The sequence below is a fragment of the Hyperolius riggenbachi genome, chromosome 10, assembly GCF_040937935.1.
Source record: "Hyperolius riggenbachi isolate aHypRig1 chromosome 10, aHypRig1.pri, whole genome shotgun sequence".
In the NCBI taxonomy this organism is placed as follows: domain Eukaryota; kingdom Metazoa; phylum Chordata; class Amphibia; order Anura; family Hyperoliidae; genus Hyperolius; species Hyperolius riggenbachi.
Genome location: NC_090655.1, coordinates 30,048,217 through 30,061,525, shown reverse-complemented (window position 1 = coordinate 30,061,525; position 13,309 = coordinate 30,048,217). Strand labels below are relative to the sequence as shown.

Sequence of the window (13,309 nt, the reverse complement as noted above, 5' to 3'; positions counted from 1 at the left end):
TATTTAAAAAAAACCCTCCCGCAGCCGCCCTGGCGATCTTAATAGAACGCCAGGGTGGTTAATTGAGGCAAGTGAGGCCTGCAGTTCTTTAGATGTTGTCCTGGGGTCTTTTGTGGCCTCTCGGATGAGTTTTCTCTGCGCTCTTGGGGTAATTTTGGTCGGCCAGCCACTCTTGGGAAGGTTTATCACTGTTCCATGTTTTTGCCATTTGTGGATAATGGCTCTCACTGTGGTTTGCTGGAGTCCCAAAGCTTTAGAAATGGCTTTATAACCTTTACCAGACTGATAGATCTCAATTACAGTACTTTTGTTCTCATTTGTTCCTGAATTTCTTTGTATTTTGGCATGATGTCTAGCTTTTGAGGTGCTTTTGGTCTACTTCTCTGTGTCAGATAGCTCCTATTTAAGTGATTTCTTGATTGAAACAGGTGTGGCAGTAATCAGGCCTGGGGGTGACTACAGAAATTGAACTCAGGTGTGATAAACCACAGTTAAGTTATTTTTTAACAAGGGGGGCAATCACTTTTTCACACAGGGTCATGTAGGTTTTGAATGTTTTTTTCCTCACTAAATAATAAACACCATCATTTAAAACTGCATTTTGTGTTCAATTATGTTATCTTTGACTAATCGTTAACGGTTTTTGATGAGCAGAAACATTTAAGCAGGCCATACACTGGCTCGATTCACGGCCGTTTCGACAGCAGATCCGATCCTGGATCGGATCTGCTGCCAATCGCTTGCACTAACGCACCCGCCGATCCGATTTCCTCCGAAATCGGATCGGTCCGTCGATCGCGCCGTGCGGGAAATTACCCTCGATCGCCCGGCGGTAGGAGCGCGTCGCTTGCGGCGTACGATTCGGGCCCGATCCGAGCATGTATACATTACCTGAAGCTGGCTCCGGGGTCCTCTTCTCCTCGCTGCACCGCATTTCCGCATGTCCCAGTGTACGCTTATACTTCCAGTGTCACTCCGGTGACCAGGAAGTTGAAATAGAGGGCGCTCTATTTGAACTTCCTGGTCACGGAGTAACACAGGAAGCGCCGGGATGGAGCAAGAACAGCGGTGCGGTGCAGTGCGGAGAAGACGCCCGGGAGCCAGCCTCAGGTAATGTATACGGGGGGGGGGGGGGGGGGGGGGGGGGGGGACAGGCGGCAGGAGCAGCTGAACAGATTGTGATCGGTTTCAGGCTGAAATCGATTCACAATCGGTTTGCAGTAAGGCAGCCATACGATCCCTATCTGATCAGATTCGATCAGATAGGGATCTGTCAGCTGGTCGATCTAATGGCACATCGACCAGTGTATGGCCACCTTAAGGGTACTTATCAGTTAGCCGGGCGCATCCGGCAGGTGGCGCTAATTACTATTCCCCCCTCCAGACCGACATGGATAGTAGGGAAAGATGTAACTCTGGTGGAGTTTTGTCGCCACCTAGAGGATGCGCCCGGCTAACGGATAAGTACCCATTTAAGTGTGACAAACATGCAAAAGAATAAGAAATCAGGAAGGTGGCAAATAGTTTTTCACACCACTGTATGTATCTGATCTCTCAGACGATTCTTGCTAACAATTGTATGGTTCCATTCAGGTGGTCATACATGTCGATTTTATGGCCTATTGACCATCCGATTTGATTTTTATCAATACGATTAAAATTGGTGGCACAAAATGCATGTCGTATGCCGGCAGCCACGTGGAGCGGCAATGTGGCAGATCGATGGACTCCTCGATGGGCACTTGGCGGACTGGTAACGTTTTTAAACAAAATATGTAACGAAAAAAACACCCCCTCTGGATCCTAATGAGGCTTCCCCATTATCATCACCCTCTGGAATCCAGCGCTGGCAGCCCCAGAACACGGAGAGGTAAATATTTACCTACTGCAATCCTGCACAGGCGCAGTAGTGGCTTTCCGATCTGGCTAAGGCACAAATACCCAATCAGGTCTGCTCTACTGCGCAGGCAACTCGCTGAAATCGATTGGGAATCGCCTGCGGTATATAGGGGCCCATACACCTAACGATTTTCCCACCGATCTACATCAAATTCAATCACTGCGATCGAATCTGCCGTAAAATCGTTGCGCAAACGCTGACAGAACTATCGATCTCCGCCCGAAATCAATCGTTCCCGTCGATCCGTCAGTGCGGAAGATTTTGCTCGGTCGCCAGCGGGTCGGGAGTGCATCGATAGCGGCGATCGAATGCCCGACGACCGACGGTAGCTGCAATACATTTCCTGTTCTGCCGGTGCGTGTCCCCACTGTCTTCTTCTCCACGCTGGGCTCCGAGTCCGGCTGGCTTCACTGAACTTCCTGTCCCAGCAGGAAGTTGAAACAGTAGAGCGCCCTCTACTGTTCCCCGGACAGGAAGTTCAGTGAAGCCAGCCGGACTCGGAGCCCAGAGTGGAGAAGACAGCAGTGACAGCTGGGACACGCGCCGGCGGAGCAGGTAATGTATAGCTGGCGGGGGGGCGGCAGCAGCTTCACAGATGGTGAATCGATTTCATGCTAAAATCTATTCACAATCTGTTTGCAGTAAAGGCCGCCATACGATCCCTCTCTGATCAGATTCGATCAGAGAGGGATCTATCTGTTGATCGATCGACCAGTGTATAGCTACCTTATGGTTAACCACAGATAGAGAGAGAGTGGGAGATCTGTCTCTTGGTCGATCTGCCCATACATCGCTAGATGTATGAGCACTTTTTCCATATGAGCACCTTTCAGGCCCAGCAAGTGATTCAGCAGTAGGCAGGCAGGACTCTCGGTTCGGGGTGGAGCTGTGCGCTCAGTGATGAGTCAGGGCGAAGATACCTTTTGCCAAGTTCTGAGCCTGGCCGAAGTTTCCAGCAGTTACTTGTAGTCGCTATATCATTCCTCCCCCCTACAGCCTAAATCACCGCCCACTCCAACATATTCCCCTCCCATCCCCAGGATTCTCCTCCTTCATTACCGCCCAACCTGCTGCGTCTCCGCCCCGCACTATTGCTTTCTGTGATCAAGCTCCGCCCAAAACACCGCCCCCGCTGGCTTTCTAGCTTCTTGACCCCACCCTCCGCTTACCTCAAGCCCCCTCCCCGGTGTCGGATATCAGCTGTCAGCGGCTCTTCCAGACATTTCCAGGCCGGTGTCTGGCGTCACCCGAGGGCGTCAGATAAAGTGAGTAGAGCGGATCGGCATGGCTCATCAGACTCTTCCGAGAAGCAGCATGAGGAATCCCCTGTCCAGCGACCCCCCTTCCTCCCGGCTGGGAGATCAAACTGGACCCCAACACCGGCTGGCCCTTCTTTGTGGACCACAACAACCGGACGACCACCTGGAGCGACCCCCGCATGCAGGACAGCGGCAAGGTGAGCCGGGGAGGGGTCCCCTATTGGTGTGACATCCTGGGGGGGTCCCATGCACGTGCCACAACTTCACTGCACTCACCAGACTCGGGGCAGCTGACTAATCGGGGACTGATGAGGGTTTTGGAACCTGACTTTATATGTATAGCTGGCCATACACTCACAGATTTACACCCAATGTTCGAAACAATCGATTCTGAAGGAATTGATTCCTGCCACGCTCTGCACCTCATTTTCCAATAGACTTTAGCAGGGAATCTGTTGTAAATTGATTGATCTGCAGCGTTGAACTGTTCGATACAGTGCATAGCTATGGGCCAGCGATTACCTCTGCTCCTGTCCTGTCTATGATTGATCTAAATTTTCCATCCTGTTCGATTGATTATTTTTGGGAATCGAATCTCAGAGGATGACTTGAATCTACAGGGAAGCAAATGAGAAAATTGATCAGTGTATGGGCATCTTATGATACAGCACTTATCATTTATGAGTTCTGGCTATGCCCCAAGCAGGCTGAACCAGCACTCTGGCAGAGAATCGTTTCAGCCATAGATCTATTGATTTCTTTGCTCTGGTTGGATTTGCCAGTGATCTGTTGCCTCCAAGATGCCCGATTGATCAATTTTTTTTCTTTGATTGCAGACAGTTTGTCAATCAAAAAAGGTGATTAAATGTGTTGGGAAAAATCTGTTGAGCAAGTGTGAGAGGAGTGACATTGGACCAATGACTGCATATCCTGTTACATCATCATTGAGCGATACAATTCTAATCCATTCTCAATTAGATTTTAGCTGAGATCAGTAATGAGAATCAAGAATCTATTCTGGATCGTGGAGTAGTTTTTGGTCTTCCACACCGGGCTGATATCGACCTGTGTATAGCCTAGCAACAGATCTGAGATAAGGATTAAGGATTTTCACTTTTTCGTGGCTAGAGAGCGGTCTGAGGTTGTTTGATCCATGTTTTCTGTTCAATATTCTGATCGTTTCACCACTCTAGTGTAGATTCCAGTCAGTGTTGCTATACTGTTCAGTGGTTTTGTACCACGCAACCTATCGTCTTTCATGGTGGCAATCGATTTTTGTGTGTCCCCCCCCCCCCCCCCCCCCCCCCCCCCCCCCACTGTCCCAATCACACTTCTCATTTCAGATTAGCTGAAGATTTATTCAAGGTCTTCCAGCTTTTAGCTGAAGCATCCGCGAATATGCGACCATCCATATCCAACATGACCCCGTACTTTCCACAATATATCAGGTATGAAATGGGAAGGCCTACCACAAGAAATGGGGAGGCTACTGTCCCACAATCTTCTTGCAGAAGCTTGGACTGCAAGCTTCTGCAAGAAGATTGTGGGACAGTAGCCTCCCCATTTCCTGTGGTAGGCCTTCCCATTTCATACCTGATATAGCCTAGCTGGAGGTGGTGCTTGCAACTTCACCAAGCAGTCCTCCTTGGAAGAATGTTGGAGACTCCACCTTCTCAACCATGGCTGCCCTCAAGTGGATGCTGGTACTATTCCAGTACTAGGCCCATGTAGGAAGTACCATAAATTGTACCTTGCATGAAGGGGCCCTGATGTGTCCCTTGTATGAAGCCCACACAATTTTTAGGGATCCTGATAGCGACCCTGCATTTGCCAGTGTCAGCCTTCATGGTACTGTGGCAAACATGGCTGTTTCAACAAGAACGGGTTACAAATGGTGTAAAACAGTTGGGGTTCACATTTACGGTATGCAATCTACTGTGACTCTTGTGGTCCAAGGTTTTTCTTTTTAATTTTTTTAATTTTATGTGTATTGGATGTATTAGGATATTATAGTGTTTTATGGGCTAGTCTAGTTTAGGGGACCCAGCAGAAAACATCATAGGGAACAGCTCTCCAATCACAGCATGCTCTACAGCAGTGTTCCCCCAACCCTGTCCTCAAGGCCCACCAACAGTGCATGTTTTGTGGAAATCCACAGAGGTAGTTAATCAGCTCTGCTGAGACACCGATTACTCCACCTGTGAATGTTTGTGGTTTCCTGTACAACATGTACTGTTGGTGGGCCTTGAGGACAGGGTTGGGGAACTCTGCTCTACAGCACAAAACACTGTGAATGGCCAAATAGCGTTGAAGTTTACTACAACCTATCCGAAAGGGTGCTGTCCACCCTATCACGTTAGTGTAATTTTCCCTATGAGGTTTCCCACAGGATGTCCTGTGTATTGATGTTCGACAGCGCAGATAGAATGTAAATTTTGATACCGTATATGTCATTTATCACAGTTATATTAGGTTGTATAAGTTTCCTTGTAGCTCATTAGCAGACGGTGCTGGCGTCTGGCATGATATGTATATTAGAAGCGTTATGTTCCCCCTCATATCTCTGGGTAGGAAGGGGTCTTCCTACGGCCTCACTAGAGGCAAGCGAGAGGAGATTTCTGAAATGTCCTCCATCTTTAGTGGCATTCCTTCTCTCGTGAAGTCGAGGCTATTTATATCTCAGCTGTTTGAATGGTTCTGCAGAATATTCTATCGTGAGCCACTCCTGGTATAGGTGTCAGACATAAAGCAGAGCACTGCTCTTTCCCATGATGCTGTGCGGCGTGTATACATCTTACAGGCACGCCCTGCGTCGGTCATCCCAGTAAATCGAAGAAAATCCTTCCCAATAAACAAGTGGCGCTGAGGTGTCCTGTGACCTTTACCGGGAGAATCTCAGCTGTTCCCCGCTCTCCTGTCACTTGTCAGCTGTTCAGTGTTTTGGGGTTAGCGGGGGTCTAGAATGTTCGCTGGTTTGCCCCCTCCCCCTGTACACAGGCAAAGCAGGACTTGAATAAGACCCCAGAACAAATTGTCCTCAGAGGATAACTAAATACAATTTTGAGGCTTCATCCAACCTGGTGATTCTCCAGACGTTAAAGGACATTGTAATGAGGGATATGGAGGCAGCCATATTTATTTCCTTTTAAAGAATACCAGTTCCCTGGCTATCCTGTTGATCCTCATTCTTTTAGCCATAGACCTCAAACAAGCATGCAGAAGATCAGGTGTTTCTGAGATTCTTGTCAGATCTGACAAGATTAGCTGCATGCTTGTTTCTGGTGTGATCTCATTTGCTACTGCAGCCAAATAGATCAGCAGGGCTGCCAGGCAACTGGTATTGTTCAAAAGGAAATAAACATAGTAGCCTCTCTATTCTTCTCATTTCAGTTATCTTTTTTAAATGCAGTTGAACATGGCAAATACTCTTCTTTCAGTTTTAATACAGTGAAAGGGTTTTATTGCTGTTTCCCCTCAGTATCTATAGATGAAAATAAAATCTGCGACATTTGTGAACACACCGTTGTGTGCCGCCAGATTGACCATTGAATAGATCCCTCTCTGAATGAATCTGATCAGAGAGGGCTCTACAGTATATATGCACCAAAAGGATAAAATATTCTGAAAAGGTTAAAATGAGAGGCGGTAGTGGTAGACTTAGGGCTCGTCTCCACTAGTGCGGCGTGCGTCTCGCAGACGCACGCCGCACTGAGCCGGTGGGCGGGATCGCAGGCGTATCCCATGAGCCGTGCCATGCACGGCTATGGGATTCGCAGCCTCCGCGGCGAATTCTGCGGGGGGCTCCGGGCGAATCGCTCCCGCGAGCGATTCTGCCGCAGCGCCGTCATCCCTTATGACAGTTTCCCCGTGCTAATCATGTGCGGGGAAACTCTGCAGAATCGCCGGCGAAACCGCCCTGGTGGAAACGGGCCCTAAACCTCCTCCAAGCAGACAAACACAAAAGTTGTGTATAAATTGAAAACGACACAGATTTTTATTTATTCATATACTCCAGCAAGTGCATGGCATTTCGCGGGCATCTCCTGCTTCATCAGGCAATAAAAAAGGAGCATAAACTCAAACAGGTCTGGTACAATGCTCAGAGAGGGTTCTGTTGTCCACCCACGCACTGCACACCGATTCTCAATAGATTTCAGCATGAAATTTTCCTGCTCCCAAGTGTGTATACTGACCCCTATCCCCCACCACTACCTGTCACGCTGGCATGAATCCTGGCCTCCTCCAGTATCCAGCGTCCCCATGAGCACCTGTACCATGTGACATAGCGGCATGTAGTGAAGTTGGTACATGTGCTACAGACGCTTGCGATGATGCCGGGCACTGGAGGAGGACTCAGTGGATGGGGTGTCGGGACATCCTGGAAAGAAGAGACAAAACAAATTGGGAGCCCAAATGGTGTAGTATGTCAGTAACACTGAAAACGATATAATGATAAAAGGGCTACTCACAAAGGTGGGTTGCTGGGGGCAACCGACCACAGGAAGCAGGTGGAGATACTGACCCCGCCTCCACTCCGGGATGTCCCAAGCTTGGACTGGTAGCGGTCGCTTCTTCTTTAAAAAAAGACATCGGCTTCAATCCGTTTTTGAACCGCCGCCCACAACCGATGGGGGGGGGGGGGGGGGGGGTGACTAAGCACAATGAGGGTAAAGAAATGCCCAAGGCGTTTATAAAACCAGTAAAAACGATAAATGAGGTGGCTTACCTCAATGACATTCTCGTAGGGAAAAAAAAGATAATTTTATTTTTGCACAGGCAACGCGTTTTATGGGTTTAAAGGGAACCAGAGATGACCGTTTCACACAAAATAAACATATCAGTCGATAGCTTGTAAAGAATAAATGCTCTACCTGATAATTTCGCCGCTCTGGTGTGCCTTTTTTTTAGTGTTATAATTTTTTTTTTTTTTTTTTTTATCCATTATTGCTCCAGGAAAAATCAAATATGGCCGCCGGCTCATATTCCTTCTGCTTCCGGGTTATGAGTTGTTCTGGATGTGCTGTCTAGGCTATATGAGACTAGGCTGCTATTTAGGCTATGTGCTTTCATTTTGGTATGATGTGCAGCTGCCTGTAGGAAGTGTCTCTCATAGGAATGAAACTGCAGTCATCATTAGTATCTATGCTGAGAGCACACAGATCATATTGCAGGCTTGCAGCCACACTTGTCTGTTTCAGAGATTCTCTCTCAGCAGCAGCCCCTCCCATGTCATCACAGCTCTCAGTATGCAAAGCAGGAAATTTGAGCCAGGAGGTGGCAGGCTTGGGCTTGAAAAGACTCCACAGAAGAGTGAACCAGCTATAATGATTCCAGGTCAAACCTAGACTGAGCCAGTCGGGGATTCTTATTACAGCTGCTAATAGACTAATTAAGCAGATAAGAATGAAACTAAAAGCAGGGTAGGTGTTTACTGTCATGTTCCCACTGATAAATGTAATAAAATACATGAGGGTGCTTCGTCTCTGGTTCTCTTTAAGCCCACTTCCTCAGGCCCATAAGCGTGCCTAAAATCAACATATGTGCAACGCTCAATACATACACACTGTTGACAGAATACCGGAGGAGGGCAGGATTTGTGCCGTCGTGACAGATGATCCTTCAATTCCGCATGTGGGAAAGACACCGACGGGGTCCATTGGTTGTCTTGATATCGGCCGTTGTTGCCGCTGCGCATCCGGTTGAACCCTTGCGACCAAGTTTTTTCCAGCATAATTGATCCTTGTGACTGATTTCTGGCCAGGAATAGTTCGAAAAATTGATCGGGTGATCATGCCGGCTACAGTATATCTCTATATATTCTCTCTCGATTTGTCTCTTGGTCGAATCTCCCCACCATCACTAGATGTATGGGCACCTTTTAGATTAAGACCCATTGTGGCAAACGGGTGAATTACTCTCTGATCTGATTATTGAGGGATTTCCTCCCCCACATATACTGCGCACAGATATTCAATAGATTTCACCATAAAATGTATGGGCTGTTTATCCTAAAACATGCTAGGCGCGTTGTCCCTGAGCTGAACTCGTGGTAGCCGTCAGGTCTGTGCAGAGCAATGCGCGGCAGCATGCGTTTCTCAACTCCTGGGGGTTCCCGACATTGGCCGCAATTCTACTTCCTCTTCTCCGCTTTTAGACCCTAAAATCCAGAAAAAAATCATAACGCCAAGTGGGTTAAAGGTACCTGAAGCAAGAGGGATATGGAGATTGCCTTATTTATGTCCTGTACTAGGCATATTGCCTGGCTGCCTTGCTGATCCTCTGCCTCTAATACTTTTAGCCTCAAACTCCGAACAAGCATGCAGATCAGATGTTGGATTCACTTTGACCGCATCTGCTGCATGCTTGTTTCAGGCGAGTCATTCATACACTACTGATGCATGAAAGATCAGCAGGACTGCCAGGCAACTGGTATTGTTTTAAAGGAAATAAATAAGGCAGCTTCCATATTCCTCTTACTTCAGGTATCCTTTAAAGAGGAGCTGTTAGGTATAGGGTCTCAGAGAAAATAAACACATATATCAGTAGCTAAAGATTGGCTGCACTTACATTACATATGCATTTCACTGTCCATGTTTGTACTTCACATAATTTTTATATAGTATATGCAGAGAATGATGCTCCTGACAGCTCATTGTGATGTAATATCCTCCCTGCTTCCTGATGATTCCACTCTCACAAACGCTGGTAATGAATAACACTACTGTGCAGTGAATATTAATTAGCCATGTGGTTAGGAACAATAGCGGACTCCTGCAGTGTACTCTGCCCGGAGATTTAAGGCCCATACACACGTCTGATTTTAGCGAACGACCCGTCGTTTGAAAGTTCCGTCGTTCGGACGTTTTCGCGTCAAATCCGACGTGTGTACAGACTATTGTTCGGGTGATAAGACTGGTTACCAACGATCCGCCGGGCGGATCGCTGGTAACCAGTCTTATCACCCGAACGATAGTCTGTACACACGTCGGATTTGACGCGAAAACGTCCGAACGACGGAACGTTCAAACGACGGGTCGTTCGCTAAAATCAGACGTGTGTATGGGCCTTTATTAGTGCTGTGAGCTAGACTGTTACATGCTGTTGAAACTTGAGCCTCACTAGCAGCCAGGGGAGGGCCCCAGAATGCTTTGCAGTATCTGTTATTCGGCTTGCGTCCTCCTTAGGAGCTTGGGAATACGGAGCCTTGCTGTCAGCAAACATCTAAAGTAAGGGCTGGTGCACACCAAAAACCGCAAGCAGATCCGCAAAACGCTAGCAGATTTTGAAACGCTTTTTTTAATTTTTCTATGGCGTTTTGCGGATTGCTGCTGCGGTTTTCAGTATAGTAGATTTCATATATTGTTACAGTAAAGCTGTTACTGAACAGCTTCTGTAACAAAAACGCCTGCAAAACCGCTCTGAAGTGCCGTTTTTCAGAGCGGTTTGCGTTTTTTCCTATACTTAACATTGAGGCAGAAACGCATCCGAAATCCAAAAAATGCCTCACCCAGGCATTTTTCGTTTCCGCAAAACGCCTCCCGCTCTGGTGTGCACCACCCCATTGAGATACATTGACCAAGCAGATCCGCAGCCGCAAGCGGATCTGAAAACGCCCAAAAAGCCGCCCGGTGTGCACCAGCCCTAAGAGAGATTTTTAACTGCAGTATTGCCTTTTTGGCTTCCTTCTAAACTGTTTAACACAGGAGAATAGAGGTTTAAATTAGCTTTTGCAGCCTGACAGTTACTCTTTAAAGTCATTCGAGGTGTGAGACCTATGGAAGTTGCCTTATATCTTTCCTTTTTAACCATACTAGTTGCCTGACAGCTCTGCTGATCTTTCTGGTCAGTAGGGACTAAATCACACACCTGAAACAAACATGCGGCTAATCTTGTCAGATTTGCAATAGGCACCTGATCTGCTGCATGCTTGTTCAGGGTCTATAGCTTAAAGTATTAGAGGCAGAGGATCAGCAGGACAGCCAGGCAATGTGCACAAGTCAAAAGGAAATAAACATGTCAGCCTACATATCCCTCTCACCTCGGGTACCCTTTATTCGGATGTATACAATTTTGCAGTACAGTTCCATGTAAATATGAAGTCTTCAGTGATTGGAAACCAATAAAGGCCTCAATTCTGGTAGGGCTATCAAACAAATTACCTCATGTGAGGTAATTTTACCTCATGAGGTAATGACATTTAGCAATTCTGGTAGGTTTTGGTCACGTTTTACCTCATGAGGTAATTCATGAGGTAATTTACCAAAAATGGCTATTCTCATGGAAATTAGGGGGCATGTTAGGACATAATTTACCGATCAGTTTAAGACCTGCCTGTACCTGGAGGTAAAGTCAATTTGTATGCATTTTGTAGTTTTTAGTGGAGTTCCTATTGCCGTTTTAGTGTCATTTTTCTATGCAGGCTGTGTAATAGAAAAGAATAGTAGAAATAAAACTCCAAATATTTACTGATGGTGTGCTATATATTTTTTTTTTTTTTTTTTAAGAGAGTCTGAAGCGAGAATAGATCTCGCTTCAGACCTCATAGCTAGCAGGGGCATGCGTGCCCCTGCTAAAACGCAGCTATAGCGCGGCTTAACGGGGGTCCCTGTCCCCCCAAACCCCCTCTGTGCAGCGGGGGAGCGCTTCCTGGTTGGGGCAGGGCTAACCGCCGCAGCCCTGCCCCATGCGCGTCTGTCAGACGCGTATCTCCGCCTCTCCCCCGCCCCTCTCAGTCTTCCTTCACTGAGAGGGGCGGGGGAGAGGCGGCGATGCGCGTCTGATAGACGCGCTGGGAGGCAGGGCTGCAGCCGTTAGCCCTGCCTCCAGGAAGGATATCTCCAGCGACCATTTTCCGACCAACATTTGCGGGGGGTGGGTTGGGGGTGAAGGGATCCCCGTTAAGCCGCGGGATAGCGGCGTTTTAGCAGGGGCACACGTGCCCCTGCTATATATAAGACCTGAAGCGAGATTTAGTCTCGCTTCAGTGTCTCTTTAAGGATGCTTATAAACCTACTTTTCATAGGTTACTACATAATCAAATACACCTTTCTCTTCCCCCCCCCCCCCCCAAAACAAAAAAATCTTCCAAAAAATATCCTAACTTATGGAAGACAATTAAAGACTAGTATTTATTTACTGCATGCTTACCGCTGAAATACCTCATGTTTTACCTCACTTTATGCATTTGCCTCATGTTTTACCTCCTGTTCGGAAATGGAGAAAAATCTTTCAGAATTGCTAGAAAAATAGGAAAATACCTCATGAGGTACTTTACCTACGAAAAAATATTTACCTCACAAAGCTACCAGAATTGAGGCCGTCGTGTCACCCTTTGACCTGAAGCAAGCAATCTGATAGGCTGTGAGTAACATGTTTAGTTGATTCGTCAGTCAGCGAGGTAATCGTGATGCTGGAAGGATGTTAGTGACCGTAGAATGAGGCTGATGAGAAGTGACATGTACGGAGGTGTCCTGTGACTCAGGCCTTATACATAGCTCAGACATTTGTGCATTGCCTTAGTCACTGTCCGAGCTGTGACCTCTGACATGCAGCCCCAGCGCTTCATGCGGCTGGATGTGTGTCATTGGGGTTATTTTTACCACTGACAGCTGCAAGACAATCTCCCGAGAAATGTTCATTGTAACAAAGCAGAAACGCGAAGTCCACCTCTGGCTCCCATGCATGCGGCCGGGCCCTGGCCAGTATCTGCACCCGCATACTGTTATTAACCAGTACTTTGAGTAGATACAGCCAGAAACTGCAGTGGTGGCATTCCCAGGAATAAAGATGCAGTGGCTACCATAAAGAGGAACTGTGACCAGGGAGTGAACTTAATCCCAGTCAGTAGCTGATGCCGCCTTTCCCACGAGAAATCTTTACCTTTTCTTCAATAGATCATCAGGGTGGGTCTGTATGGCTGATATCAGGGCTGTGGAGTCGGTACAAAAATCTTCGGACTCCTCAGTTTATGAAACCTCCAACTCCGGGTACCCACAATGGCTCCGACTCCTTAGTCTAATACTTAACAGTGCTGTGGATTTTGTACAAAAATCATCCAACTGCGACTCCTAACTCCGACTCCTCAGTTTATGAAAGCAACGACTCCGAGTGCCCGAAATTGCCCCGACTCCACAGCCCTGCTGATATCAGG

At 47.4% G+C, this 13,309-nt stretch overlaps 2 protein-coding genes across 2 annotated transcripts in view; one reads left to right on the top strand and one right to left on the bottom strand.

Annotated features, from left to right (window-relative positions):
• The window catches only part of TIAL1 (TIA1 cytotoxic granule associated RNA binding protein like 1), a 76,933-nt gene extending 74,150 nt beyond the window's left edge, over window positions 1–2,783 (bottom strand). The window contains exon 1 of the mRNA XM_068256807.1: window positions 2,727–2,783. The gene's annotated coding sequence lies outside the window, so the exon portion shown is untranslated. The remainder of the gene's footprint in view (window positions 1–2,726) is intronic.
• Window positions 2,784–3,065: 282 nt separating this feature from the next.
• The window catches only part of BAG3 (BAG cochaperone 3), a 29,615-nt gene continuing 19,371 nt past the window's right edge, over window positions 3,066–13,309 (top strand). Inside the window, 2 exon segments of the mRNA XM_068256805.1 lie at window positions 3,066–3,231; window positions 3,233–3,356. Of these exon segments, the coding sequence (XP_068112906.1) occupies window positions 3,185–3,231; window positions 3,233–3,356 (171 nt within the window). The 5' untranslated portion in view covers window positions 3,066–3,184.